This window comes from Mytilus californianus, unplaced genomic scaffold (genome assembly GCF_021869535.1).
Source record: "Mytilus californianus isolate M0D057914Y unplaced genomic scaffold, xbMytCali1.0.p SCAF_2, whole genome shotgun sequence".
In the NCBI taxonomy this organism is placed as follows: domain Eukaryota; kingdom Metazoa; phylum Mollusca; class Bivalvia; order Mytilida; family Mytilidae; genus Mytilus; species Mytilus californianus.
In genome coordinates, this window is record NW_026262668.1 from 92587014 (window position 1) to 92612849 (window position 25836).

The following is a 25836-nucleotide window of genomic DNA, read 5'->3' on the forward strand; positions in this document are numbered from 1 at the left end:
AGTTAAAGATTTGATTTCATTCAATAAATTAATTTATGACCCGCGTGTACGTCTCACTTAAAACACAGCCATATACCAAATGGTCAAAATTAATCATCCATGTAATTTGCTCTATGGGATGTTTGCAAAATTTCAACGGAGGCAATTTCTTGGCATGGGAGAAAGGAAGAAAGACCATTCACAATTTGTCTTACATTTGTTTTTCTCTCTTTCAATTAAATAAAAAAAAAATTAAACCTTTCAGATGTAGAGTTCATAAGAAGGAAATATTCACTGTGGAACACCCCCACCCCCACTTTTTTTTGTGCTCTCTATTTTCAACCCTCTAATCTAATTAAAATTAAAACTTTGATTTCTAACCGATCTATTCATGTACCGGACCGGCAACTTTTTTTTATTTAATAAGAAAATCTACAGTGCCGTTCTACACATGCATGTTGATTGCTTGGAGTCCCCGCCCGAAAAGAAAGAAATAGTCTAACTCCAAGATACTATATTCCTGAATCACGTGATTTTTACTACGTGGAGCTTAAATTAGAATAAATACCGAATATGGAAAGTGAAACTACAATTCATAACATAAAGTCCGTTGGCGAATAGAAGAAAAAGAAGATAATGTTTGGCAAAGGGTACCGGGGTAATCCTCTTTGTGTTCAAAATATACATGAAATATTTGCCACTGCCCCTTGTCTCGGTTCTATGAATGTTTACCCTGAGTTTTCTATCTGTTACGGGAGAAAGGAAGAAAGACCATTCACAATTTGTCTTACATTTGTTTTTCTCTCTTTCAATTAAATAAAAAAAAAATTAAACCTTTCAGATGTAGAGTTCATAAGAAGGAAATATTCACTGTGGAACACCCCCACCCCCACTTTTTTTTGTGCTCTCTATTTTCAACCCTCTAATCTAATTAAAATTAAAACTTTGATTTCTAACCGATCTATTCATGTACCGGACCGGCAACTTTTTTTTATTTAATAAGAAAATCTACAGTGCCGTTCTACACATGCATGTTGATTGCTTGGAGTCCCCGCCCGAAAAGAAAGAAATAGTCTAACTCCAAGATACTATATTCCTGAATCACGTGATTTTTACTACGTGGAGCTTAAATTAGAATAAATACCGAATATGGAAAGTGAAACTACAATTCATAACATAAAGTCCGTTGGCGAATAGAAGAAAAAGAAGATAATGTTTGGCAAAGGGTACCGGGGTAATCCTCTTTGTGTTCAAAATATACATGAAATATTTGCCACTGCCCCTTGTCTCGGTTCTATGAATGTTTACCCTGAGTTTTCTATCTGTTACATGCCAAGAAATCCTCGCTAAAAATTCCGGTCGACCTCCTACGGCATCCATTAGTAGTTAAAGATTTGATTTCATTCAATAAATTAATTTATGACCCGCGTGTACGTCTCACTTAAAACACAGCCATATACCAAATGGTCAAAATTAATCATCCATGTAATTTGCTCTATGGGATGTTTGCAAAATTTCAACGGAGGCAATTTCTTGGCATGGGAGAAAGGAAGAAAGACCATTCACAATTTGTCTTACATTTGTTTTTCTCTCTTTCAATTAAATAAAAAAAAAATTAAACCTTTCAGATGTAGAGTTCATAAGAAGGAAATATTCACTGTGGAACACCCCCACCCCCACTTTTTTTTGTGCTCTCTATTTTCAACCCTCTAATCTAATTAAAATTAAAACTTTGATTTCTAACCGATCTATTCATGTACCGGACCGGCAACTTTTTTTTATTTAATAAGAAAATCTACAGTGCCGTTCTACACATGCATGTTGATTGCTTGGAGTCCCCGCCCGAAAAGAAAGAAATAGTCTAACTCCAAGATACTATATTCCTGAATCACGTGATTTTTACTACGTGGAGCTTAAATTAGAATAAATACCGAATATGGAAAGTGAAACTACAATTCATAACATAAAGTCCGTTGGCGAATAGAAGAAAAAGAAGATAATGTTTGGCAAAGGGTACCGGGGTAATCCTCTTTGTGTTCAAAATATACATGAAATATTTGCCACTGCCCCTTGTCTCGGTTCTATGAATGTTTACCCTGAGTTTTCTATCTGTTACATGCCAAGAAATCCTCGCTAAAAATTCCGGTCGACCTCCTACGGCATCCATTAGTAGTTAAAGATTTGATTTCATTCAATAAATTAATTTATGACCCGCGTGTACGTCTCACTTAAAACACAGCCATATACCAAATGGTCAAAATTAATCATCCATGTAATTTGCTCTATGGGATGTTTGCAAAATTTCAACGGAGGCAATTTCTTGGCATGGGAGAAAGGAAGAAAGACCATTCACAATTTGTCTTACATTTGTTTTTCTCTCTTTCAATTAAATAAAAAAAAAATTAAACCTTTCAGATGTAGAGTTCATAAGAAGGAAATATTCACTGTGGAACACCCCCACCCCCACTTTTTTTTGTGCTCTCTATTTTCAACCCTCTAATCTAATTAAAATTAAAACTTTGATTTCTAACCGATCTATTCATGTACCGGACCGGCAACTTTTTTTTATTTAATAAGAAAATCTACAGTGCCGTTCTACACATGCATGTTGATTGCTTGGAGTCCCCGCCCGAAAAGAAAGAAATAGTCTAACTCCAAGATACTATATTCCTGAATCACGTGATTTTTACTACGTGGAGCTTAAATTAGAATAAATACCGAATATGGAAAGTGAAACTACAATTCATAACATAAAGTCCGTTGGCGAATAGAAGAAAAAGAAGATAATGTTTGGCAAAGGGTACCGGGGTAATCCTCTTTGTGTTCAAAATATACATGAAATATTTGCCACTGCCCCTTGTCTCGGTTCTATGAATGTTTACCCTGAGTTTTCTATCTGTTACATGCCAAGAAATCCTCGCTAAAAATTCCGGTCGACCTCCTACGGCATCCATTAGTAGTTAAAGATTTGATTTCATTCAATAAATTAATTTATGACCCGCGTGTACGTCTCACTTAAAACACAGCCATATACCAAATGGTCAAAATTAATCATCCATGTAATTTGCTCTATGGGATGTTTGCAAAATTTCAACGGAGGCAATTTCTTGGCATGGGAGAAAGGAAGAAAGACCATTCACAATTTGTCTTACATTTGTTTTTCTCTCTTTCAATTAAATAAAAAAAAAATTAAACCTTTCAGATGTAGAGTTCATAAGAAGGAAATATTCACTGTGGAACACCCCCACCCCCACTTTTTTTTGTGCTCTCTATTTTCAACCCTCTAATCTAATTAAAATTAAAACTTTGATTTCTAACCGATCTATTCATGTACCGGACCGGCAACTTTTTTTTATTTAATAAGAAAATCTACAGTGCCGTTCTACACATGCATGTTGATTGCTTGGAGTCCCCGCCCGAAAAGAAAGAAATAGTCTAACTCCAAGATACTATATTCCTGAATCACGTGATTTTTACTACGTGGAGCTTAAATTAGAATAAATACCGAATATGGAAAGTGAAACTACAATTCATAACATAAAGTCCGTTGGCGAATAGAAGAAAAAGAAGATAATGTTTGGCAAAGGGTACCGGGGTAATCCTCTTTGTGTTCAAAATATACATGAAATATTTGCCACTGCCCCTTGTCTCGGTTCTATGAATGTTTACCCTGAGTTTTCTATCTGTTACATGCCAAGAAATCCTCGCTAAAAATTCCGGTCGACCTCCTACGGCATCCATTAGTAGTTAAAGATTTGATTTCATTCAATAAATTAATTTATGACCCGCGTGTACGTCTCACTTAAAACACAGCCATATACCAAATGGTCAAAATTAATCATCCATGTAATTTGCTCTATGGGATGTTTGCAAAATTTCAACGGAGGCAATTTCTTGGCATGGGAGAAAGGAAGAAAGACCATTCACAATTTGTCTTACATTTGTTTTTCTCTCTTTCAATTAAATAAAAAAAAAATTAAACCTTTCAGATGTAGAGTTCATAAGAAGGAAATATTCACTGTGGAACACCCCCACCCCCACTTTTTTTTGTGCTCTCTATTTTCAACCCTCTAATCTAATTAAAATTAAAACTTTGATTTCTAACCGATCTATTCATGTACCGGACCGGCAACTTTTTTTTATTTAATAAGAAAATCTACAGTGCCGTTCTACACATGCATGTTGATTGCTTGGAGTCCCCGCCCGAAAAGAAAGAAATAGTCTAACTCCAAGATACTATATTCCTGAATCACGTGATTTTTACTACGTGGAGCTTAAATTAGAATAAATACCGAATATGGAAAGTGAAACTACAATTCATAACATAAAGTCCGTTGGCGAATAGAAGAAAAAGAAGATAATGTTTGGCAAAGGGTACCGGGGTAATCCTCTTTGTGTTCAAAATATACATGAAATATTTGCCACTGCCCCTTGTCTCGGTTCTATGAATGTTTACCCTGAGTTTTCTATCTGTTACATGCCAAGAAATCCTCGCTAAAAATTCCGGTCGACCTCCTACGGCATCCATTAGTAGTTAAAGATTTGATTTCATTCAATAAATTAATTTATGACCCGCGTGTACGTCTCACTTAAAACACAGCCATATACCAAATGGTCAAAATTAATCATCCATGTAATTTGCTCTATGGGATGTTTGCAAAATTTCAACGGAGGCAATTTCTTGGCATGGGAGAAAGGAAGAAAGACCATTCACAATTTGTCTTACATTTGTTTTTCTCTCTTTCAATTAAATAAAAAAAAAATTAAACCTTTCAGATGTAGAGTTCATAAGAAGGAAATATTCACTGTGGAACACCCCCACCCCCACTTTTTTTTGTGCTCTCTATTTTCAACCCTCTAATCTAATTAAAATTAAAACTTTGATTTCTAACCGATCTATTCATGTACCGGACCGGCAACTTTTTTTTATTTAATAAGAAAATCTACAGTGCCGTTCTACACATGCATGTTGATTGCTTGGAGTCCCCGCCCGAAAAGAAAGAAATAGTCTAACTCCAAGATACTATATTCCTGAATCACGTGATTTTTACTACGTGGAGCTTAAATTAGAATAAATACCGAATATGGAAAGTGAAACTACAATTCATAACATAAAGTCCGTTGGCGAATAGAAGAAAAAGAAGATAATGTTTGGCAAAGGGTACCGGGGTAATCCTCTTTGTGTTCAAAATATACATGAAATATTTGCCACTGCCCCTTGTCTCGGTTCTATGAATGTTTACCCTGAGTTTTCTATCTGTTACATGCCAAGAAATCCTCGCTAAAAATTCCGGTCGACCTCCTACGGCATCCATTAGTAGTTAAAGATTTGATTTCATTCAATAAATTAATTTATGACCCGCGTGTACGTCTCACTTAAAACACAGCCATATACCAAATGGTCAAAATTAATCATCCATGTAATTTGCTCTATGGGATGTTTGCAAAATTTCAACGGAGGCAATTTCTTGGCATGGGAGAAAGGAAGAAAGACCATTCACAATTTGTCTTACATTTGTTTTTCTCTCTTTCAATTAAATAAAAAAAAAATTAAACCTTTCAGATGTAGAGTTCATAAGAAGGAAATATTCACTGTGGAACACCCCCACCCCCACTTTTTTTTGTGCTCTCTATTTTCAACCCTCTAATCTAATTAAAATTAAAACTTTGATTTCTAACCGATCTATTCATGTACCGGACCGGCAACTTTTTTTTATTTAATAAGAAAATCTACAGTGCCGTTCTACACATGCATGTTGATTGCTTGGAGTCCCCGCCCGAAAAGAAAGAAATAGTCTAACTCCAAGATACTATATTCCTGAATCACGTGATTTTTACTACGTGGAGCTTAAATTAGAATAAATACCGAATATGGAAAGTGAAACTACAATTCATAACATAAAGTCCGTTGGCGAATAGAAGAAAAAGAAGATAATGTTTGGCAAAGGGTACCGGGGTAATCCTCTTTGTGTTCAAAATATACATGAAATATTTGCCACTGCCCCTTGTCTCGGTTCTATGAATGTTTACCCTGAGTTTTCTATCTGTTACATGCCAAGAAATCCTCGCTAAAAATTCCGGTCGACCTCCTACGGCATCCATTAGTAGTTAAAGATTTGATTTCATTCAATAAATTAATTTATGACCCGCGTGTACGTCTCACTTAAAACACAGCCATATACCAAATGGTCAAAATTAATCATCCATGTAATTTGCTCTATGGGATGTTTGCAAAATTTCAACGGAGGCAATTTCTTGGCATGGGAGAAAGGAAGAAAGACCATTCACAATTTGTCTTACATTTGTTTTTCTCTCTTTCAATTAAATAAAAAAAAAATTAAACCTTTCAGATGTAGAGTTCATAAGAAGGAAATATTCACTGTGGAACACCCCCACCCCCACTTTTTTTTGTGCTCTCTATTTTCAACCCTCTAATCTAATTAAAATTAAAACTTTGATTTCTAACCGATCTATTCATGTACCGGACCGGCAACTTTTTTTTATTTAATAAGAAAATCTACAGTGCCGTTCTACACATGCATGTTGATTGCTTGGAGTCCCCGCCCGAAAAGAAAGAAATAGTCTAACTCCAAGATACTATATTCCTGAATCACGTGATTTTTACTACGTGGAGCTTAAATTAGAATAAATACCGAATATGGAAAGTGAAACTACAATTCATAACATAAAGTCCGTTGGCGAATAGAAGAAAAAGAAGATAATGTTTGGCAAAGGGTACCGGGGTAATCCTCTTTGTGTTCAAAATATACATGAAATATTTGCCACTGCCCCTTGTCTCGGTTCTATGAATGTTTACCCTGAGTTTTCTATCTGTTACATGCCAAGAAATCCTCGCTAAAAATTCCGGTCGACCTCCTACGGCATCCATTAGTAGTTAAAGATTTGATTTCATTCAATAAATTAATTTATGACCCGCGTGTACGTCTCACTTAAAACACAGCCATATACCAAATGGTCAAAATTAATCATCCATGTAATTTGCTCTATGGGATGTTTGCAAAATTTCAACGGAGGCAATTTCTTGGCATGGGAGAAAGGAAGAAAGACCATTCACAATTTGTCTTACATTTGTTTTTCTCTCTTTCAATTAAATAAAAAAAAAATTAAACCTTTCAGATGTAGAGTTCATAAGAAGGAAATATTCACTGTGGAACACCCCCACCCCCACTTTTTTTTGTGCTCTCTATTTTCAACCCTCTAATCTAATTAAAATTAAAACTTTGATTTCTAACCGATCTATTCATGTACCGGACCGGCAACTTTTTTTTATTTAATAAGAAAATCTACAGTGCCGTTCTACACATGCATGTTGATTGCTTGGAGTCCCCGCCCGAAAAGAAAGAAATAGTCTAACTCCAAGATACTATATTCCTGAATCACGTGATTTTTACTACGTGGAGCTTAAATTAGAATAAATACCGAATATGGAAAGTGAAACTACAATTCATAACATAAAGTCCGTTGGCGAATAGAAGAAAAAGAAGATAATGTTTGGCAAAGGGTACCGGGGTAATCCTCTTTGTGTTCAAAATATACATGAAATATTTGCCACTGCCCCTTGTCTCGGTTCTATGAATGTTTACCCTGAGTTTTCTATCTGTTACATGCCAAGAAATCCTCGCTAAAAATTCCGGTCGACCTCCTACGGCATCCATTAGTAGTTAAAGATTTGATTTCATTCAATAAATTAATTTATGACCCGCGTGTACGTCTCACTTAAAACACAGCCATATACCAAATGGTCAAAATTAATCATCCATGTAATTTGCTCTATGGGATGTTTGCAAAATTTCAACGGAGGCAATTTCTTGGCATGGGAGAAAGGAAGAAAGACCATTCACAATTTGTCTTACATTTGTTTTTCTCTCTTTCAATTAAATAAAAAAAAAATTAAACCTTTCAGATGTAGAGTTCATAAGAAGGAAATATTCACTGTGGAACACCCCCACCCCCACTTTTTTTGTGCTCTCTATTTTCAACCCTCTAATCTAATTAAAATTAAAACTTTGATTTCTAACCGATCTATTCATGTACCGGACCGGCAACTTTTTTTTATTTAATAAGAAAATCTACAGTGCCGTTCTACACATGCATGTTGATTGCTTGGAGTCCCCGCCCGAAAAGAAAGAAATAGTCTAACTCCAAGATACTATATTCCTGAATCACGTGATTTTTACTACGTGGAGCTTAAATTAGAATAAATACCGAATATGGAAAGTGAAACTACAATTCATAACATAAAGTCCGTTGGCGAATAGAAGAAAAAGAAGATAATGTTTGGCAAAGGGTACCGGGGTAATCCTCTTTGTGTTCAAAATATACATGAAATATTTGCCACTGCCCCTTGTCTCGGTTCTATGAATGTTTACCCTGAGTTTTCTATCTGTTACATGCCAAGAAATCCTCGCTAAAAATTCCGGTCGACCTCCTACGGCATCCATTAGTAGTTAAAGATTTGATTTCATTCAATAAATTAATTTATGACCCGCGTGTACGTCTCACTTAAAACACAGCCATATACCAAATGGTCAAAATTAATCATCCATGTAATTTGCTCTATGGGATGTTTGCAAAATTTCAACGGAGGCAATTTCTTGGCATGGGAGAAAGGAAGAAAGACCATTCACAATTTGTCTTACATTTGTTTTTCTCTCTTTCAATTAAATAAAAAAAAAATTAAACCTTTCAGATGTAGAGTTCATAAGAAGGAAATATTCACTGTGGAACACCCCCACCCCCACTTTTTTTTGTGCTCTCTATTTTCAACCCTCTAATCTAATTAAAATTAAAACTTTGATTTCTAACCGATCTATTCATGTACCGGACCGGCAACTTTTTTTTATTTAATAAGAAAATCTACAGTGCCGTTCTACACATGCATGTTGATTGCTTGGAGTCCCCGCCCGAAAAGAAAGAAATAGTCTAACTCCAAGATACTATATTCCTGAATCACGTGATTTTTACTACGTGGAGCTTAAATTAGAATAAATACCGAATATGGAAAGTGAAACTACAATTCATAACATAAAGTCCGTTGGCGAATAGAAGAAAAAGAAGATAATGTTTGGCAAAGGGTACCGGGGTAATCCTCTTTGTGTTCAAAATATACATGAAATATTTGCCACTGCCCCTTGTCTCGGTTCTATGAATGTTTACCCTGAGTTTTCTATCTGTTACGGGAGAAAGGAAGAAAGACCATTCACAATTTGTCTTACATTTGTTTTTCTCTCTTTCAATTAAATAAAAAAAAAATTAAACCTTTCAGATGTAGAGTTCATAAGAAGGAAATATTCACTGTGGAACACCCCCACCCCCACTTTTTTTTGTGCTCTCTATTTTCAACCCTCTAATCTAATTAAAATTAAAACTTTGATTTCTAACCGATCTATTCATGTACCGGACCGGCAACTTTTTTTTATTTAATAAGAAAATCTACAGTGCCGTTCTACACATGCATGTTGATTGCTTGGAGTCCCCGCCCGAAAAGAAAGAAATAGTCTAACTCCAAGATACTATATTCCTGAATCACGTGATTTTTACTACGTGGAGCTTAAATTAGAATAAATACCGAATATGGAAAGTGAAACTACAATTCATAACATAAAGTCCGTTGGCAAATAGAAGAAAAAGAAGATAATGTTTGGCAAAGGGTACCGGGGTAATCCTCTTTGTGTTCAAAATATACATGAAATATTTGCCACTGCCCCTTGTCTCGGTTCTATGAATGTTTACCCTGAGTTTTCTATCTGTTACATGCCAAGAAATCCTCGCTAAAAATTCCGGTCGACCTCCTACGGCATCCATTAGTAGTTAAAGATTTGATTTCATTCAATAAATTAATTTATGACCCGCGTGTACGTCTCACTTAAAACACAGCCATATACCAAATGGTCAAAATTAATCATCCATGTAATTTGCTCTATGGGATGTTTGCAAAATTTCAACGGAGGCAATTTCTTGGCATGAGACGGACGGACAGACGGACAGACAGACAGACAGACAGACGGACGGACGGACGGGTCAAAAACATTATACCCTCCGCAACTCGTTGCGTGGGGTATAATAAATCGATAAAACCTTATAACATAACCAAGCAAGAGTTGATACATGGACATGACATTTGACTAAATTTAATAATTCGTAAAAAGATGTCTCTGCACACGGATGGTCCTCTTCAATAAGTGACGTTTCAAATGACTGTGAAACTTGATTGCCAACCATCAGATAAATATTGACGGTAACGTTTACTTACCTGACAATTTTTATCATATGGTTTCATTCTTGGGAGGTATTGAATTCGCTCGAAAGTCATAACCAAAATCAAGATGAGAAAGGAAGGACTTAAACTTTAAAAAATATGAACACTGACAGCTTAGGAATGTAAACCTTCACGAATATTGCAGACAGGTTCCCGTCGTCGCTGTTTAAAACATCATTAGGAGTGTTCAAGGATCAGTAGGGCCAAAAAGCGTTGTATGCAAGTTTGCGAGAACAACGCGTTGCTGGTCGTTCGTTTACCCCAATGCAACGCGCAACAGTTCGTTTGCCAACACTTGAGCAACACGTTGCAGTACACTTTCACGTTTGAAGCTTGCCTCTTCCTCGACTAACTAAAATGGAGGATTCAAATCTTTTATAAATTATTTGAAGCGAATATTCAGTAGCTGTGTTTTAGAGAGGTTTCATATTCGGAGAAGTAAGGACAGCTGATGAAGGAAATTCGTAAGTACATTACGCGTTGCTTTAGTGTAAGCTAACATGTAAAAATTGCACTATAATGCTACATTGGTAATGGCCAATCATATTGAAGATCTTAAAAACAACCAAAGACGTTCTTGTGGACCCTGTTGCGTGTCCCTTAACTTAATCGTTCTGTTTGTTTGCTTGTATATCATTTTGTTTTCTCTCGCATAACTATTAAAACACCTAGAAATCGTTTGCAAATAATCTGTTTTTTCTTATGTGTCTGGCTTTTTAAAACACACATTAATTAATCAAATTGTTAATTTTTTTCAAAAAATGTTGTTTTCTTAAATTAACAAAAATTTAGCTTGATTTGTCTATTTATTATTTTCTGGAAACGAATGAATAATCTTTTTTAATTGATAAATCCTACCTTGTCTTTCTTTTGAAGGACTTTGCAAATAAAAGAAATGATTTTACTCTGAACATTGATTGAATAGCCTCAAATTTGTATAGATTGAACCGCATTGACTGGTTGTTGTTTACTTTGTGTCCAGTGGCAAATATCTTAAGCAAATTAAGGATGATAGCAAAAAAAATAAAAATGAAAACAATACGTTATCAATTTCAAGCGTCCGAAGCTCTTTTCTGGATTTGGCTTCATCAGCCGAATGTTTGAAAGCCAAGGATGTATAAGAACCGAAACAGTTGAAGAGCTATATCACCAAAAAGGACCTAAAAATAGCCAAATCCCTCTAAGGTCAACTTTGCCTGAAGGAGTTGAAACCTTATTTTTTTTATAATTTCGAAATTTATTAACGTACATTCTTGAAAGGTTTGTTATATATCATGTCAGTACCGAAGTACCGAATTAGCAATAAATGCAATTGATCTGATGTTCAGTAGTTGTCGTTTGTTGATGTGGTTCATAAGTGTTTCTCGTTTCTCGTTTTTTATATAGATTAGACAGTTGGTTTTCCCGTTTGAATGGTTTTACACTAGTAATTTTTGGGGCCCTTTATAGCTTACTGTTCGGTGTGAGCCAAGGCTCCGTGTTGAAGACCGTACTGTGACATATAATGGTTTACTTTTATAAATTTTGACTTGGATGGAGAGTTGTCTCATTGGCACTCATACCACATCTTCTTATATCTAATTGGTAGATTCTGTAAAGTGACGTTCGTGAAGAGTACGAATTACTACTGCCATTGATTTGAAAAGGAGAATATGTTGTATAGGGACAAACAATTTGCCATGCAACATGGACCGGTTCTTAACGTTCCCATTCCAACGGACGTGGTTTAGTTTTTTTTTTATTCCCCATAGCCAAACTTTAGTAAGGTCAACCCTTATATAAATTTCAACAGACTAAATCTACGAAATGTAGTGATTGCTATTCGAAAAACTGTTCGCAACGTGACATACTTTAAAGATGAGACTTGAGTTAAACAGTTCAAAGTTGAACGGTTGCTTCAGCGTATGATCAATACTGTTACCATTTAAAATTAACTATGTTACAAGATATAATAAATAGAGAGTATTATATAGCTTTTTCAATATCACATCCGTATCAATCCTTTTCAATATCACATCCGTATCAACCCGAGACATCAATATAATCCCGAGAGCTCTGAGGGTTGATACGGTGTGTGATATTGAAAAAGCCATATCATATACACTTTATTATATAACTTAAGTAGATTTTTCACGAGACGTGACGTAATAAAGATTAGAGTTTTGATAAAGCCTTTGCAAACGTGACTAATATCGATGACGTGACATCATATATAGATTAAGGGTGCGATAAAGGTTTTGCAACCGTGACTGATATCGATATCATCACGGATGGCTGATACAGCACGATTGCCATTGGTCGTATTACACATACAATTTTCATGTATTTACTACTAGAGGTATTCCGGTAACAGTGTGGACAACCGTAGTACTTTTGTTGTTCATGTATGTGCATGAGAAAATTTCAGGAAGCTCTGATATATATACAAATACCGTTCTTTAACTTGGACTTTTGTTCATAGTCACGATACCCCACACTCAAGATGCCAGTACTAAGAGTAGATCACTGCCGTTTTACAAGAAGTATGGAATAATGAAATCATCCAAAAAAATTAGTCTTTTTGAATAATCATAAAACAATTAAATTGACAGGCATAAAGTGGGGTTTGGCGCATATCTACATGTACATATTTTTCTGGAAAATTGATACGGATTGAGAACTGTTACTAAGATATATGACAAATGTGATAATTGAGTTTTCCCTTAGACAATCTAATCAAAATTCATATCTATATAAACTCGTGTGCTCGTAGCATATGAGGATAAGGAAATCAAAGATTAATATGTTAATTAGATTGTCTCTAAGACAACTTCTCATTATTATTTAGCAGCATAACATCTATCCTGCCAATGGCGGAAAGAATGTATCATGGATAAACTATTTATGTGTAGCCCAATTCATGTAAGCAGAAGTGGATCAACTATTAGAAAATATACTTTGATTTTAAACTGTACATATTAAACTAAAAGGCTTCCTACACTTTTATCTGACCACTGCCAAAATATCACGAACAAGTCATATTTGTGTGTCACAAGACCAAAACCAAATTGTATTTTCAAAAATTATCAAGCTAAGTCCAGTGAGTATTGGACGTATGTTTCTAAAGATATTTCCCGTTAATGCCAATTTTTGCCCTTATTTCAGTCAAGTAATTGCGGTTGTGACTTCTTCACTCCATAGGGCATTATCACGCCATATATATATATACGGGAAACATTAAACAAATGTTTAAAGAATAACATTTTGCACTTTCATAATATCAAAAGCTGTGCTATAAGGATTTTGTTATGTGTTCTACCTTTGCAATATATAGTGTAGATATGCAAAACGATAAGTATTGGTGCAAATAAAACTGTATTAACCACACCACATTTCTTGACTTTATTGAATCAGGCTATCTAGCCCACAATATTTTCATTTGTTTTCTCAGAACTAATTATAAAAATAAGAAGATGTGGTATGATTGCCAATGAGACAACTCTCACAGAATGTGGCGGGGTTTAACATGTTAGCGGGATCCCAACCCTCCGCCTAACCTCGGACAGTGGTGTAACAGTACAACAGATGAACAAACTATAAAAATCAGTTGAAAAAGGATTAACTGATCAGATGCATACACATAAAAATACATCTAACAAAAACACAGAGTTCACGTAGCTGGGTACTTATACATCCCCACAACAAAAAGACACTAAGTACTAATCTGAGAGAACTCGCAGTTACTGACAGCTAGTTCAAAGTCAATAACAACTAATAAAAAAATCATGCATCAAAGACTAAAATATCAATCAGTATACATCCAACATCCAATGGATTTAGTATAAATACGTCATTAACAGTCAGAGAAAAACATGACATTGTGCAATGCCAATATACATGTATCGACAGATTGTGGAACCACGAATGTGCATATGTATATAAAAATAATATTTAATTTGATTTTAATTTACTGATAACAAAATCAATACTAATACCAATAAAAACAATATTCAAAGATCTAATTACGGTGTTGAATTGGTAACCTTTTGGAATAAGTTTATTTAAAGGATCGACAAGTTTATCCGGATCGTTTCTAAATTTTCGGGCTCGGTAAACAATATCTCCTTAAAAATTAGGATGTGTTATCCTGTTTGAAATAAGTTTTCTATGGGTATGACCAAACTTTAAAACCAAATCTTTATATCTATGGAAGAATTTAGTAAAGGTTTTAAGTAATTTGTGGTAACGAAATCCCTGACATAACAATTCACCAGTAATACATAGATTACGTTCATTTAAATAAAAAAACGTCAGAACAAGTTGTTTTAAATTGGATGGCCGAGTAGCCGTACTGTAATTCCTTTTATCCTTTGCATATACATGCATTTATTAAAAAAGGAGATTTTTTGCGATACATGTACATATCCTGATGAATCAACATTGAAATGTCTCGCCTACTATACTGACCATTGATTTATGTTGATAGTCCTACATATAAAGTTTTACTACAACACATTAACATTTATGATCCAAGAAAATGAGGTCAATGTTAGAAAAACCAAGCCGGAAATACATGTACACCTTTAATACAATCATTCCATACACAGAATATAGATAACCTATTGCTTATAGTATAAGAAAAACAGACCAAACCATGGAAATTCTATACTGACCAATGAACCATGAAAATGAAGTCAAGGTCAGATGAACCCTGCCAGACAGACATGTACACCATAAAATCATTCCATGCATCAAATATAGTTGACCTATTGCTTTAAGAATCTAAGAAACAAAGATAACCAGGAAAACTGAACATTGACCAATCAACCATGAAAATGAGAAGAGGGTCAGATGATACCTGCCAGACAGACATATACACCTTACAATCATTCCATACACCAAATATAGTTGACCTATTGCTTAAAGTTTAAGAAAAACAGACCAAAACACAAAAACTTAACATTGAGCAATGAACCATGAAAATGAGGTCAAGATCAAATAAAACCTGCCAGACTGACATGTACATCGTAAAATATTTCCATACACCAACTATTGTTGACCTACTGCATACAGTATTAGAAAAACAGACCAAAACACAAAAACTTAACATTGATCAATGAACCGTGAAAATGAGGTCAAGGTCAAATGAAACCTGCCAGACAGACATGTACATCGTAGAATATTTCCATACACAAAATAAAGTTGACCTACTGCATACAGTATTAGAAAAACAGACCAAAACACAACAACTTAACATTGAGCAATGAACCGTGAAAATGAGGTCAAGATCAAATAACACCTGCAAGACTGACATGTACATCGTAAAATATTTCCATACACCAAATACAGTTGACCTATTGCATACAGTATTAGAAAAACAGACCAAAAACACAAAAACTAAACTATGACCACTGAACCATGAAAATGAGGTTAAGGTCAGATGACACCTGCCAGTTGAACATGTACACCTTACAATCATTCCATACACCAAATATAGTAGACCTATTGCTTATAGTATCTGAGATATGGACTTGACCACGAAAACTTAACCTTGTTCACTGATCCATGAAATGACATCGAGGTCAAGTGAAAACTGTCTGACGGGCATGAGGACCTTGCAAGGTACGCACATACCAAATATAGTTAGCCTATCACTTTATAATAAGAGAGAATTTAACATTCTAAAAAATCTGAACTTTTTTTTTCAAGTAGTCACTGAACCATGAAAATGAGGTCAAGGACATTGGACATGTAACTAACGGAAACTTCGTAACATGAGGCATCTATATACAAAGTATGAAGCATCCAGGTCTTCCACCTTCTAAAATATAAAGCTTTTAAGAAGTTAACTAACGCCGCCGCCGCCGCCGCCGGATCACTATTCCTATGTCGAGCTTTCTGCGACAAAAGTCGCAGGCTCGACAATAAATCAATGTTATTTTATTAGCCCCTACTTGATTTCCATGTCAACATTATCAGTCAGTGGCTTACTTTTATATTAAAATGAAAACTTTGAAGAAAATAACTGTTGCTAGGTATTGCAACTTGTTGCTTAGGATTTTAAAGTAAGAACATATTTATGCTGTATTTTATTGAAAGTCATTTTTTTTAGCAAAGTTTGGGTTGTGAAAGGGGTCAGACGTTACGGAATAGATATATTTAAAATATTTAAAAAAAAACCATCATCTGTCTTTTGCCTAGGAATATGACTGTTGCTAAGAGAAAAGTACACTGTCATGTGAAATTACAGAAACATATAATTTATTTGTTAGCACTAGAATAGAATTTAAACATATTTTCAGATAAATTTCACAAAAATATTGTATTCATTTGCGGCCATTTCATTATATTGTAGTTGTCCCCTTTTGTTGTTACTTAGCAACCTTTCCCTTTGAATGAAGAAAACTGACTTAATTTTCAAATTTAGATGTAGGCTACACGTTATACAGAATAAATAAACCAAGAGAGAACTGGTTAACTGCACATCATACTCATTCTTCTTTTTATTCTTCATTAAAACAAGTCTATTATACTTCGTTACTTTAAATTCTTCTCCGTTACTAAGGAATATATGTGTTGCAAAGCAACTTTTTTTTAAAATAAATTGTTTGTTTTAACCCAATGTGTCAATAGAGTGTTTATTTTATAAAACAATATTCATATTTGAATGAACTGTGGAATCATATGTTGCTAAACAATATTTTCTCAAGAAATTGAGTTCAAAAATAGGAAAAATCTGATTTTTTGTAAGGGGCACAAATCTACATTTCTGAATGCTTACCCGATTTTATCTTTTCCAAATACATTCTTCTACCTTTACTATGAAGAATACAAAAAGGGATAATAAAATTGCTGTCTGGATCTTTAAATTAAACAATTCAATGTTGTGTAATTTCAACAGTTTTCAAAATTCAGAATTCACCCTGCGATTTCAGTTTGCCATATCAACGCTTTAAAAATATCTAATTGCTCAATATTGTGTATATTCTATCAAGGCAAGACGTCCTCTTTATGATTTCGGGGTTGAGAAGTAACGTATTTACAGTATTTATCACCTGGAGAACTTTGAAAATATATTTTACAATGCACTGAAGACAACATTGCTTTTCTGCTACTGCAATCGACATCAGAGAAGACTATATTCCCAAAATGTATTTAGCAACAGGCTGTTTCAGACACACAGTCAATTTTAAATAAAGAATCTCAAATTTAATGTTTATATATACGCGAATTCACGTGTATGGACACAATTAAAAGGGGAAAACATTTGAGTTCCAAGTTATCCTCACATGGACTTTATGTCAGCAAAAATGTCAATAGATTGTAAGGACCAACAGAAAGTTGTGTTCTATTATCAAGTCTGTAACGGAGAGTTTTAGGTCAAATCACGGTCATTTGTGATATGCATTGTCATTTGCAATCACATCAATCAAGTTACATGTAATAACTGTTCCGTTCCTAGAAGATAAATAAGTTGTACATTGTATTTTCAAAAGGGAAAGTTATTTGAAGACATATAGAAAAGCAATATTCAGAAATGTAAAAAGCTGTAAAAACAAGAAGCAGTAACAGAATTAACATACCTCTATTTCTTTTTCATTTATCACCACTGCTAAATCAGATTTATTTCCGCTAACAACGACTACAGGTTCCTTTTGTCCGCTGAGATCATTAATATCTTTAAGAAATTCAGCCAGAGATTCAAGAGACTCCTAAACAGAAAATATATCAAAGAAAACACTTATGTGATCATTTTAACCAAAACCTGACAGAACGAAAACATTTGCAACTCCTTAAAACCATAATTCACCCGTAGAAATTTTTCCTTTCTTGACAGTCCCTTTTGGAGCTACATCTATGGTTAATCCAGACTTTTGACCTATACATCCCCAAATTTTGTCTAGTTTGGGGGCCCGCGGGCCCCCTTTTTCAGAATCCTGGATCCGCATCTGATTTAACCTTTGACGCATATATTTCCTTTGTCCTTGTCACAACTCTGTCCTTTATTTATATTCATACTCTGAATAAATGTGTAAATAGCTTAATTACAATGATTGATTGATTGTTGGTTGCTTAACCGTCCAGTTGGAAATATTTCAAACATGTTCAGGACGAGAACAAATTAACAATAAATACAGAAATGTAGCCTTGCAACAGGCCACCTACGGACCCCTTAAAGGTGTTACAAGGTTCTTAACGTGCAAAGAGCGTAGCACTCTCTTTACACGAGGCATCGGATTTATCGTCCCCATTCTGACCAGACGTTACATTACAATGAGAACTATCAATGAAACTTCTTATACCTTTCAGTGCACCTCCGTTTTTTTCTTTTTATTGTTCTTTTCTGCGTAATGTCTCATGTATTATCGTTTGTTTATATCTACTATTCTTTTGGCAATGATATAGCCTTGCGTTTCCTATCATGATTTTCTTGAAAGAGGATTTCTGCTTGCAAGGAAGATATTGTACCTAATGGTAAAGTTGAGGTCATCCTGTGGAGGTATTTGTTATACAATGTGTGACAGATAACCATGGATAAGTTTTACTAGTAGTAGCCACAATCCTGTTACTTTTCCGCAATTGCGAATACAAATAGAGAAACATGACTATTGTACTGCTTACCCTTCTAGAACATTTGGGTTCTACTCGGGTTTTTAATGGAGTTCATGTAGCTAAATCAGCTAAAATTAGTTTTATGTGTAGTGTTTTTTTCAATGTTCGTCATTCGTCGGTTTTCTCTTCGTCATGGTGTTGTCTGCTCTTCTTTTTCTTAGAGATTTTGATATCTCCCCTGGTATTTTCCCCCTTACTTTTTTCTTTTAAGTTTGTTGTCGAGTGTAAACAAGATTTCCCCCCTTAACTTTCTAGTAAAAAATCAATGTCACCTGCTGCCTGTCTATCGCGTTGCTTTTTCCCACGTCAGAAGAAAGCCATTTGGAGATAAAAGGAAAATGATTAATATATGACATATATAAGGCATGAGTTAACTTTGTTCTGAGTAAATGTTAAATTCGATTTATGTGTCTATCTTACCATCTTACTGATGTCGCAAACAATTAAGAATATGTCTTTAGCCCGCCAATGGTTTCCAGTAGTATGTTCGAAATCTCCTTTTCCACTTGTGTCCATCTTGAAAATATTCAATTATGTCATTAACAGAATAATTGAATTTAAAACTATATACATTTGACGAAAGTCAAATCATATACTAGCCTGAGTTCAATTTACACGTTTTGGTTAAATATAGTATTAAAATTAATGAACCATTCATGTTGTCTCTGTAACACAATTACTGTACCGTAGCGAAATATTCCCGATTACTGTGTACACATTGTGGAATACAATTGAATGAACAGTAGAATGCTATCTTAGCATTTTAATAGAAATGCGGTCCTTCTCCGATTTAAGGATTGACATTGTACTAGACTATCGTGTATGAAAGACAATAAGAAACGATGAGAGAACCAAATTTATCATAAACAATTGTGAAGGTTTATGTCTCGGGATAAATGTTTAGGGAACGACCATTTAACTTCAAGGGGGGTTATGTTTTTTTCCTAAAAAAACATTCTGATCCCCAATTTGATGAAAAAAAAATATTGTGGTCAAGCAGATGACAACAAAAAATATTCTGAATCCAGATTTTCCCCATATCTTATAGTGTTAAATTTTGAAAAAAAATAATTTGATTGATAGCGTCGAAAAAATAAAAAAAAAATTCTGACTCAGACAAAAAAACATAACCCCCCTTTGAAGTTAAATGGTTGCTCCCTTATTGGTTATAACATGGTCAGTAAGGGTATTCTTCTATAGCCGACCGTGCGAGGGCTGTATAGCCAGTCAAGGTCGTTAAAAACTTCCATCATCATTCTTCTACATCATTTGTAATGAATATTAAATCAAAAACGTCCCGAGGTGACGGTACGCTATATATAAAACCGGACAAACGGTAGCAGGGGAGTTGCATTAAAAAAAATGTCACAAAAAATGGTCTAAGTCTGCAAGACATGTCAAATCAAAATGACGGTATAGTATAAGATAACATCAAAGCCTATTAAATGGGAAAGCTTCTGGTCTCGGAGTACTAGCAACAATGTGTAAAAAAAGTAAAATAACAAAAATACCGAACTCCAAGGAAAATTCAAAAGGAAAGTCCTTTATCAAATGGCAATATCTAAACCTCAAACACATCAAACGAATGGAAAACAACTGTCATATTCCTGACTTGGTACAGGCATTTCCCTATGTAGAAAATGGTGGATTAAACCTGGTTATATATCTAGCCAAACCTCTAATTTGTATGACTGTCATATATAATTCCATTATATTGACAACAATGTGTGAGCAAAACAAATAGACATAATAGGTAAAAATGTCAAAAATTGGGGTACAGAAGTCAACATCGTGTAATAATCTTAATCCCTATAAAACAAATAACTATTAAAAAAAAAATGACAAATCAGACACTCTATAGACAAAGTATATAAGCAAAAATGAAAGACAAGAATACAAAAAATGACCATAGCACAATAACATAATGGCGGGATGTATAAATAACTAGCCACGCCAAAAGTATATTACCAAAAATGGACTAAACAGTAAAGGTTAAAAATATGTACAATGACAAATTAAGAGAACATTATACATGTAACACTTAATTAAGATGATAAACAACGTCAGTACCTAGAATCTATACTTCATCAACAAGGTCTTCGTATCTTCCGATGAAAATTTTTTTAAGTAAAAGGACGAGACGTTCTTGGACATAAACTTGGTTCATCAACTTTCTGCTCAGACACTGGTGACGTTTTATAAAGTCTGAGTAACAGCTGCAAGCTCTTGAATACCGAATGAGTTGGGAAATGTATATCCAATATGCAGGTGAAGTTGCTATATTGCTGCTAAGGTGGGGGAAATTTATGATTTCAAAATTAAAATCGTCTCGTATGTCATAGATTCTGGTACTGAGATGACCACTTATGTCAAATTTGAGTTATAAGTCTAAAAATAAGGCAGAGTAAGCCGTGTATATTGTTTCTTTAATGTCTAGTTCTGAAGAATATATTAATGGAACCCAATCAGTAAAGTTTGGATTGTTAATGATTGTTAATAACAGAGGGAAGCATGAATACTAATACTATGTCACCCACGCGCTCGGCGGGACACAAGACCCTTGTTCAGCTTTAAGAATAGATGTTATAGAAACTACTTGTTTTTGCTTTGTATCTATCTGATGAGTTGAGCCCTTTTCAACTGATTTTATAGTTTGTTGATATGTTGTACTATTACAAGTCAGGAGCCTGTAATTCAGTGGTTGTCGTTTGTTGCTGTATATCATATTTGTTTTTCGTTCATTATTTTGTACATAAATCAGGCCGTTAGTTTTCTCGTTTGAATAGTTTTACATTTGTCTTTTCTGGGCCTTTTATAGCTGGACTATGCGGTATGGGCTTTGCTCATTGTTGAAGGCCTTACGGTGACATAAAGTTGTTAATTTCTGTGTCATTTGGTCTCCTGTGGAGAGTTGTCTCATTGGCAATCATACCACATCTTCTTATTTTTATATTCAAGGGGAAGATCCATCAGTCATATTCAGATACTATTTTAGAATTGACGAAGCGCCATTGAATCTGCTTCCTGGTAAAGTAAAACTACTGATTCAAATACATTTAATAAATTCATCTAGCATTTCATTTCTCCACAGTAATTTTCTTTTACTCTTACTGGAACCCATTCTACCGTTATTGCTTATTTTGCCATGTGCTTTGTTTTGTAAACTAAAATTGCATCATTACATATTTCTATTACGGCTGTATGTTAAATATATTTCAGCACGAGTTCATGACTCTATGGTGCCTTAAAGTATGGGTACAATTGTAACTTTAGGTCAAATATGTCAATTTGGACATGTTTATGACACCATGGTGACATAACAAGTGACTTCTCTTCACGAAAGTGTCCAGAATATACCAACCTGTTCATTTATCATTACAAATAACATGACCAGTTTGACTGGCTTATATAATTTTACTATTTTTGCAATTTCAGGGGCTATAAGAATGGCTCTTATTACATTTCATCCTTTAATTGCTTTGAAGATGTACGTATATTAAAAATAAAGCAAATTTTAATATAATAAATATAATCAAATGGCTGTGCCTCGACAAGTGTCCCTTTTCAACTAAATTTCCGAACATTGAATGAAAAATAAATGACTTGAAGGATCATAGATTATGTTTTTGTATGCTTTAAACATGTCGTTTCGATATCTTTAAAAAATACCTAAGAAATTATTGAACAATGTTTCCATTTAGGTCGATTTCCTAGCTTACATTCAAGTAAAACTTTTCGAAAGTTGGCATACTGTCACAACCGCCATATAGAAAACAATACAGGTTGTTCTTGTGTCCAACATGTACACATTTCACGTGAATATTAACCAATAGGACTTTATATTAGATCGAATGAAAAAAAAAAAATATGAAAACAGAAAAATTAGATTCAATCTTACGTTTGCATTATTTTACATAAAACAATTATACTCACGAATGCAACTCTTATGGACTCTTCATCAACAGTCGTACTAAACGGAACCTGTAATATAGATATTTTACTAAATGGTATTTAATACAAGAATAAACTACTGAAACTCAGAACTACCTTTTAAACAGTTTATTAATTAGAGTATAGCACAAATTATAAAGTAACATATATATTAAGTTTTCAAAACTATGGTAAAATATTCCGAGAAACTTTATTAAACAAAAGAATACATAATGGGCTCTGGGCAACACATATAGACATAATTTAATTTCAAACACGGACTTTAAAATTGATAGGTGCTGCTTCTCTGCCAAACGACTGTCATTTTGGAATAAATTTGTGTGACGCGGTATAAAAATGATGTGTCCGTAGAGGGTGAAACGTCTTCTTGCCAGCTATATAATGTATGTACAATTTTATTGTCTTTAATATGTATGAAATACTTGCCGCTTGGCGTAAAGCAGCCATAAGTCACTCAATCAATCAAATGACCACTCAAACAATAATTAAATTCTGGTTTCGCTCCATTAATACTTATTGTAATATAATAAGGTACTTTTCATCAAATTTCTTTTTAAATACGATTGGATGCTCAATACGGTATGGGTTTTTCTCATTGTCGAAGGTCGTACGGTTGCCTATAATTGCTTACATTTGAACTTTGGTGGCCATGATAGTTGTCTCATTGGCAATCATACCACATCTCCTTATTATTATATCAAGTAGAAAAAAAAAACAAAAGAACATAAAAAATGATTTCAGAAAAGTAATGAATAATTCTACTGTGTGACGCGGTGTAAAAATAATGTGTTTGTAGAGGGTGAAACGTCTTCTTGCCAACTATATAATGTATGTACAATTTTATTGTCTTTAATATGTATGAAATACTTGCCGCTTGGCGTAAAGCAGCCATAAGTCACTCAATCAATCAAATGACCACTCAAACAATAATTAAATTCTGGTTTCGCTCCATTAATACTTATTGTAATATAATAAGGTACTTTTCATCAAATTTTCTTTTTAAATACGATTGGATGCTCAATACGGTATGGGTTTTTCTCATTGTCGAAGGTCGTACGGTTGCCTATATTTGCTTACATTTGAACTTTGGTGGCCATGATAGTTGTCTCATTGGCAATCATACCACATCTCCTTATTATTATATCAAGTAGAAAAAAAAAATAAAAGAACATAATAAATGATTTCAGAAAAGTAATGAATAATTCTACTGATAATAATAATCATGAAGTAACTATCGTCATACCCAATTAAATAACCGTGTAGGTGTGTAGGTTTCATCAAAGCTGTCTTCCTAAAATATCAAACAATAATAATCAGCTGTTAATAATTGTGCCTTTTATTGTGGGAAGATTGTAACATGTCTTTAAACACGGTACCAGTTTGTTTAGACTGGAATATTTGTATTTCGAAGTGCGGCATTTTATTGCCAATACGATAGTTTTCTTATACAATGAGAAAACAGGAGAACAAATATTAACTCCCTTCAAAATGTTTCATAGTTTTGCTTTTTCTCTGCAATGACGTTATTGATTATAAGTTCACTAAAGCAATTGGAAGATATGTAAAAAAAAGAATAAAAATAAGCAGTGCTGTCATATTGTTTCATTTTAAAATAAAACAAACAAAATGAACAGCCCAGCGAGAAATCATTTTGATCTCCAAAATTAACCAAAGTGATAACAATTGAAACTGTGGTTCTAAGAAACTATTTTTTAAGGTTTATGGAAGATGATTAACGCAATTATTCCATACATGCTAATTTTTGTTTTTCAAATTCTATCTGTCTTTATGACACTACTACTTATTAGATATATAGCATAAACGCCACAAAGAAAAACTTGTAAGTAAGTGATTTTAATGGTTGAATGTCAAATTGACAAAAGGATAGTCATCATCGGCATAGAACTTTATCGAACTCATCAGAACAGTTGATGAGTTAAAACCTTCAACCAAATTTGATTGCTAAACAATGAAGGTGTAATCCTTGTAACAAAATGATAACTGACGAGTCAAACATATTATACACTCGCCAACGAAATTAGTTGCGAGGTGTATATTTAATCTTAAATGTTTACCTACTTATATGGATGTGTGTCTCACCTTAAATCGTTTGATAAGACTTGTTTTTCCGCATTCTAAATCCCCAACCACCAGCACTTGATGGATACTTCAAAAATAAAAATACATGTAATAAATTATTAATGGAAATAGCCTTTGTAATTGAAAATTGGATAATGTCATAGTTTATTTCTGATGTTTTCAAAAAATACATGTGTTGGTTAAACTACGGGTCAACTGTATTTATTTATTTGTGTATGTTTTCGATTTATTTTTAATAAACTTTTGCCTTATAACAGTTGTTAAATGATTTGGTGTATTATAATTTTTCTTTCAGAATCTGTTAATACTATTCCTTTTACGTTTGTTTAAATTGTCTTCCATCACGGTGTTCCCCTTCGGACTTGCGCAGTGCGATTATCGATTTTCTAACGCACGGTGTCATGTTAGGTTACTGCAAACGGGACAGCTGTCAGCGAATTAGAAGAGGGTGGTAAAGGGGGGGGGGGGGGGGGGGGGGGGGTGCTTGCACGGAAAAAACGTGAAATAAGACATAATTTCACGTTGAACGTGAAATAATTTCTGTCATGAACGTTGCACGAAAAATAAAGACTGTTGTGAACCTTTTGTGACTGAGTCACTGTCTTCTTGTATATATAAACTCTCTGTTTTACTTGTTATTCCCGATTTAGTATACACATTTATGATGTAAATGGTTTACAGCTTTTAAAAAAGTATTTCTTGACGATCCCTGCCAAGTATTTGAATTTTATTTGAAAAATACCGAGCACGCAAAATAAGCATTTGAAAATCACGATGCATGTAAAATTAAATAAGCAGAACACGTTGAACGAGGCACCTGTCTTGCACGACTGAACGTTAAATAAAAAAGTAAAAACACGTTGAACGTGAAATAAAAAAAGGCGATCACGTTGTACGAAAATAGCCCTTTACCACCCTCTTAGAATACGAGAAGA

The 25836-nt window shown here is 34.1% G+C and overlaps 1 protein-coding gene across 1 annotated transcript in view; it reads right to left on the reverse strand.

The window, feature by feature from the left end:
* The window catches only part of LOC127728480 (ras-related protein Rab-6B-like), a 46102-nt gene that overhangs the window by 12358 nt on the left and 7908 nt on the right, over positions 1-25836 (reverse strand). The window contains exons 2-6 of the mRNA XM_052235878.1: positions 24902-24968; positions 24045-24092; positions 22784-22831; positions 19271-19366; positions 17821-17949 (exon numbers count right to left, since the gene is read on the reverse strand). Of these exons, the coding sequence (XP_052091838.1) occupies positions 17821-17949; positions 19271-19366; positions 22784-22831; positions 24045-24092; positions 24902-24968 (388 nt within the window). The remainder of the gene's footprint in view (positions 1-17820; positions 17950-19270; positions 19367-22783; positions 22832-24044; positions 24093-24901; positions 24969-25836) is intronic.